The sequence below is a fragment of the Rhamphochromis sp. 'chilingali' genome (genome assembly GCF_963969265.1).
Source record: "Rhamphochromis sp. 'chilingali' genome assembly, chromosome: 13".
NCBI classification, from domain to species: Eukaryota; Metazoa; Chordata; class Actinopteri; order Cichliformes; family Cichlidae; genus Rhamphochromis; species Rhamphochromis sp. 'chilingali'.
In genome coordinates this window covers 32,484,607-32,491,015 of record NC_137940.1, presented here as the reverse complement: position 1 = coordinate 32,491,015, position 6,409 = coordinate 32,484,607, and the positions used below count along the sequence as shown (strand labels likewise).

Sequence of the window (6,409 nt, the reverse complement as noted above, 5' to 3'; positions counted from 1 at the left end):
TTGTAAAAACCACTGATCCTGAATTTCAGCCACTGCATCACTATCACAGGATAAAGATCAAAATACAAGCCTTGTCATTAAACTGATGCAAAGAGGGAAAAAGGATAACTAATAAAATTGGAAAGAAATCATTAGTTAAGAAACGTGACTGGATTATTCTGCCAATCAGAGATACCAAGAGATTCCTAAAATTTAACATAAAGCATAATTTGTGGCCACCTTTAAAATGGAAAAGAAATGCAATTTAGAAAGAATTTTTTTCCATTTACTATGAAAATATTGGAATTTACTGAAGCTCCTTTGCTTCTGATGTTCTTTTAATTGTAAATAAAACAGAGCCAAAAACATTTACTTCCCCCTGAAAAGTCAGGATCCTCCCCGGTTCAAGCAGATCATTTCCAGCTGGCAGCAGCTCCAGAGTTCCTCCTGTTCAGGTATGATAATTTACTGACAGAAAGCTGCTGGAATGCCCAGGCTGGTGTGAAGAGAGAGGCTGTTTGGCTCTGCATCCCTGTGCCTCTGTGCACTGTGTGTTTGGATAGCCGCTCTTCCACACTGTATATCTCTCCTTTACATTGTTTCCGTCTTCCAGCCTTCCTCTGTCAGGACGTCACCCTTTTCGCCTCTTCCTTCCTTGCCTTCCACTGTTTTCTGCTACTGCTTCTTTGTTTTTCATCTGTATTCCAGCCATGCCCCTGACTCTCTTTCACTCCACGTCAACCCTCTGACATGCTGACCCCAGCAGGGAGCTGACTGGGTCAGGCTTATGTAACACAGTCATGTGGAAGCCCACTTGGAATGAAGCACCTGTAGCCTATGTGTGAGTACAAACTGTAAGATGTGCAGCTATTAAATACTCATCTTATATAAGTCAAGTCAGCATTAGTGTAGTTTGAACATCCTTAATGACCTGTGGAATAAACCTCATATATTGGACACTTTTTAAGATGTGTGCCTACTTTTTCTGCACACTGAATGCAATCTTTAAACAAGGATATCCGAAAAACTTCAGGTAAAAGCCTGAAATCTTCACTTGCCTTTCTTGCCATCAAAATGAACCAGATCTGTAATTTCAATTACAGTTGAAATTACAGTCTTACTCAGCACCTCAAAAATCTTGCGTGTCTTATGCATGAGTTCAGAAAGGAAGATCTGCAATCACTCATTTGCCTGCCTTCCTGGGTTTTAGGCTGCTTTGCTGTTCTCTTCATCACTACTGCTTTTCAATACAGTCAATCTCAATACTGTCATCATTACTCTAGTCCAATTATCTTCTTGCCCGCCTTCTTAGAGCCAATCAGTATCCACTTTGTGTTGTTTAAATCTACGCTCTCTGTCGTTCTCCCTTTCAGACTCATTCGTGTAACCCACCTCCTCCCCATCTCCACCTAGCAGACAATTCAGTGAGAGCTTCATCCAAGCCTCAGTCTTAATCTTCACCAGCACCTAGACTCCTGTTCTATATCCAATCACCACTGGGATTCTGTTCTGCCATGATGGGTCATCGGAGTCTAACTGCCAAATACATCAATTTCTCTATCAATAAATCATGTTCTTCCAGATGATTTCTCCTTATTTAAAAGAAATTGTATTCTTAGAATCTGTGTAGGAAATATCACACAAGGTCAATAATTTATTGGGACAAAATTTTATTTTTTGGTGATTTAAGAACACATCAGAGCAGCTTCAAATGTACCTCTAGGAGTGCTTCAATATTTCCTGTAATGAAGATGTTTTCTGGACAGTTTCACATTCTTGAGGGAAGATGGGGATGGGCAGAAGGAAGATTTCATATAAGTGTTTATAAGTTACAATGTTTAACCTGATTTTGTCTGGTGGAGGGGGTGGAAAGTGCTGCCACAAACACAAACACTGGTTTATCTGCATTGAAACTCAACAGAAAGACATTTTTTTTTATGTTTAAAGAGACAAAATACACACCAAACATTTAAATTAAAAGAAAAATCTTACATTTTTTTCTTAATTTAAAAAAAAAAAAGCTTTATATACTGAATATCTTTTAATAGAAACCCTTAAATATAATTAGTCCTGTTACCCCAAACCAAATCTGAGTCTTTACCACAGACTCGTGTTATCTCTTTAAGTCCAGGGAGGTTTCATGAGGTAGACAGATGTGCTCTTTGGGGGGGAGGAACAGTCTTGCTTTGGCTCAGTTTGTCCTTTTTTCCCCAGGTTTGGTTGTGTGGTGTCTCCACTGGTCACAAATCAGTTCGTTTTATCACTTTTCAGGCTCAGCAGGGCCGCTTGGCTGCTTGCAGAGGAGCTCCGAACATTTCCTGAGAGGCATAGGTGATATACAGGAAGCCGTCACCATCTCTGTAGCGGGTATACACCTCCCCCATGTTGGAAGACATGCAAGACATGCTCTTCTCCGCCACCAGGAGAAACAGAGCCTGGGTGGAGTCCAGAGCGATTTTATTCCTGGAGGGGAGACAGTTGGAGAGGCAGACTGAGATTTTTAGGACAAAGAAAGACAGAATGTGAGGGAGGCAGAGGCATGGCGAAGAATGACAAATCTGACAACTTGCAGGAGAAGAAAAGGGCTTTAAAAATCAGAACAAAAGAACCTGCTGTGAGTCACAGATGACGTACCTGAGCAGGCAGAGGAACTGACCCAAGGTGAGCTCATAGGGAACCAGGAACTTTGTTTTGTCCAACAGGGGAAGGGTCCTTTCACGGATGTAACGTTCGACAATCACCTAAAAGCAAAAACACGTCTGCTTTAACAGGAAGTTCAACAACACGCATCTATTATGTCTTTAAAACATCTTAGTCTGAATCAACTTACAGGCAGCTTGTTGGGGAATTTAGACCGAATGCTGCACACTTCATTTTTTCTTGTTGCTAGAGAAAAAAAAAAATAATAATTTGAAGACCATATTTTACACACATGCTTTAAAAACAGCATCCACTCAGTGAAAGGTCAACCAAATTGTCCTACTGAGGCATTTCCTCTGCTTGAAGGGCACCGTTTCCACAGATTTCTCAAAAGGAGCCATTTGTGCTTGGTTTTGTTGAGTGTTTCGCAGAGGCCGATGGTGATGGAGGCTGTCTCGCCCGGGCTAACGACAGAGTCCCCTCGGGTGGAAGTAAGCAAACCCCGACGAGCTGAGGTGACCACTCGTGTTTTATAGGGTGCGTGGGCTGGGAGGAGTCGAAATGTGACACCAGCAAACAAGGACACGCTCCTCGTCCCGGGGAGAAGTGTGTATGGATGCAGAGGTGTGTGTGTGTGTGTGTGTGTGTGTGTGTGTGTGTGTGTGTGTGTGTGTGTGTGTGTGTGTGTGTGTGTGTGTCCTCTTCAGAACAGATTCACACATACTGGCTATCTCTCTGAGTGTTCTCACGTCGGCTTGTGATTTCGGTTCTGCTGTCACGTACACAGAGGAGGACACTATGTGAAGAACACAGCGTAACGAAGGAGGCCCGCCTCCAAGAGAAGCAGAGGTTCCTAAACAAAGCTGCACAACCCAAACTGTCACACTCAAAAACTAGATGAGCCATACTTCTATCCTTTCACTTAGTGTCTGACGTAGGACACCATGGTCATCTTTAGAACATTTAACCCATGTTAAGCTAAACTTTTACCCTTGACTAACAATGGCCAGCACCAGTGATGACAGTGACTTGATCCTGTGTGCTTCTAATTACAGGAAGCACTGTGTAACTCATGTCTGCAGCATCTGCAAGCTCCAAATGTTATCTTATTACCTTTTTAAGTGCTGTGTGTGTTTCACACATATGGACACAGAGACATTCATTTAGATCCTCAGGCAGAAATCTGTAGTTGTTTCCACATCACATCTAAAGTCAAAGGGCGATTGTGCTTTGGCTGTCGAGCTTCATCAGTTGTTGACTGACCGGCCTGATGAAGTCTGATTTGCCTCATCAGCGTCTTCTTTTAAATCACTGCCAAAGACTTGTTTATATCATGTATATGATATCTGTTGGTATCCGTTTTTGTGTAGATTTTTGGCATACTCTGCTGATTCTTTTAACATTTAGATAGTTTTTGTCTTCATTTTAAGTTATTACAGCAGGTCACACTGTATCTTCTTCGTATTGTCATTTTTGAATGCTGTGTGGCCCATTTTAACTGATTTGTAAATAGTTTTTATAATTTTCTCTTAGTTTGTTCTTTTATTCTTTGTTTGCCAGAAGCACTTTGCAATTCTGATTTACACATAAACTTTAATATTATTATTAGTGTTATTATTATCATTATATTAACTGGGGCTGTATTATTTTGATTTATTCAGTCTCTTTACACTTCTCTTTCTTTTGGAAGCTCTAAAATCTGCATGAAAGCTGCTTCCCTCCTGAATTTACTGGAGTTGTCAGTTTGTTATGGAGCTAAAACTAGTATTTTGCAACAAGAGTTCAGCAAGTATCATCACAGTGACAGCTATTTATGTTGGTTCCACAAAGACTGTAATTTAACTATATTTAGTTTTACAAAAATGTGAGTTCAGATTTTGTGGAAACCATTGTGAATAAACTGTCAGCTGAGTTATGAACAATGCATTTCTCTTTAAGGAGCTCATGCAGCAATGGACAGCTGCTCTACTCTGGATAAAGATTGCCCTCTGCTGGATGGAAGGTAGCCCAAAGGTCCCCTGCACTGCAGAGGAGACGCTCACCTATGCCTATCATGACATTTTCCCCAGTGGCTTCATTCTTAGTGGAGTGATAAAAACTCTTGTCAGTTTGTCCCCCCAAACTGACGACTTTATGCTTTTTAAAATTTTTATGAAGTACATTTAAAAGAATATAAATCCAACTAACAGAGTCAGAATTTAAAAAAATAAATAAATAAATGTAATGCTGAGAAACAGTCAAAATTCTCATTTCGAGAGATGATTTCTGACTTTACTCTCATTTATTATATCACTAGGCTATTCTCAATATTTTTAGAATAAAGTGAGAAAAGAAAATCATAATTCTGAGATTAAAGTTGAAATGTTGAGTTTAAATCTGGATTCTGAGAAGTCAGACTTCAGAGGAAAGTCAGATTTTAGAGAAAAAGTCAGAAATGAAAGAAAAAAATCCGATTGATGAGAATAAAGTCATAATTCTGACTGTTTCCTGTGAATTCTGATTTAATCTCAGATTTCTTTCAGATTTTAAAAAAAATTGATTCATGACACAACATTATTTTTTCTGAGGCTTTAACCTTCTTCTGTAGTAAGACAATTGAAACTTGTGGGTGGATCCAGTGTTGCTCCGTTCTGGCATCCTCTCCTCCCATGCCTGCCAACTCCAAGCTGCCCACATGTCACATACAGTAAACACAGCAGACTGGCCAGGGTAGCTCACTCTGAGAGCAAATAGTGCTCAGAGGTCACTGAATGTCACTCAGCACAAGGTAATTTAGGATTATGCTATTTGTCATCACAAAATAAATGAAGATTTTAAAAGATCCAAACTGTTTAGTTGCAAGAAAACCACAAAAGTGACAAACAAGTCAGTTCAGTTGTATCTGTTTAACACAAATTTGCAACAACAGTCACCTCAAGGAACTTCATATTGTAAAATAAAGACCCTAGAGTACAAAAAACAGGCAAGCAAACAAACAATAGGGAAAGACCCTTTTTGCAGAGTGCATACTTTTACTAGTAGATATCACGACGGTGTCAACGATGCTGAAACTAAAGCACTTTTGTGTTAGCTGTGCATTTTTTTCCCAAGAAAAGAAGAGGATAAAAACTTTGTTGTGATTTTTTCCCCATATAAGGTCAAACTTTGCCCCCAGAGAGGGGGCCTGATTCACCTTGACTGGTAACCATTGGTAACCCTCATTCACCACACGTAGGAACTTTATTTTTGTGAAGCTGCTTCAGCACAATTCCTGTGCTCAGTCTCTTCCTTATGTTAGCAGAAGGTCGTAAACTATAATGATTTATTACTATACATATAAGAAAGTATAAGCAGCTTTTAAAACTTGAAGCTATTTGACTATTAGCGTATCACATGTGACAACTAGGATATGTTCCACTCTCATCCCCGCCTTCCACCCACCCCAAATCCTGAATTAGACGGATAAGAATCCAGGGAGAAAGAAACTGGATGGATGGCAAACACAGCTGCTTTCATTTATTTACCCTGCAATTATTCTAAAGCATAATGTTTAGTGGAAATAGGTAGGTAAATGTCAGCAACACTCCAAATGACAGGAGGCGTAATCAGACAGAGCAAATGCAGGCTTCTGTGTGGGTGAGCAGCATCTCTCATGTGTGCTGTTTAGCTATAGAGTTACATGCGATAGAAGGGATAAATGCTTAAAGACTTCGCTTGGAATACAAAGATCGTCCTTTGATATGTGCATTCAATAAGACTATAGAGTATAGATTTCACTAATGCAGGCATTGGATTATAGTATTCAACTCTA

At 39.9% G+C, this 6,409-nt stretch overlaps 1 protein-coding gene across 1 annotated transcript; it reads right to left on the bottom strand.

The window, feature by feature from the left end:
- Positions 1-1,640: 1,640 nt before the first annotated feature.
- On the bottom strand, positions 1,641-3,117 carry map1lc3cl (microtubule-associated protein 1 light chain 3 gamma, like). The gene is made up of 4 exons (XM_080901408.1): positions 2,963-3,117; positions 2,810-2,865; positions 2,614-2,720; positions 1,641-2,442 (listed from the first exon to the last, which is right to left on the bottom strand). Exons 1-4 carry the CDS (start codon positions 3,018-3,020, stop codon positions 2,253-2,255), a joined length of 411 nt encoding a protein of 136 aa, XP_080757534.1. The 5' UTR covers positions 3,021-3,117; the 3' UTR covers positions 1,641-2,252.
- Between the last annotated feature and the right edge of the window lie 3,292 nt (positions 3,118-6,409).

Coding starts and splice junctions, on each gene's coding strand:
- map1lc3cl (XM_080901408.1), bottom strand. CDS start 3,020: ATGGCTCCTTTTGAGAAATCTGTGGAAACGGTGCCCTTCAAGCAGAGG. Junction 2,866..2,962: donor CAAGCAGAGGAAATGCCTCA/GTAGGACAATTT, acceptor TTTTTTCTCTAG/CAACAAGAAAAAATGAAGTG. Junction 2,443..2,613: donor CAGTTCCTCTGCCTGCTCAG/GTACGTCATCTG, acceptor TCTCCCCTCCAG/GAATAAAATCGCTCTGGACT.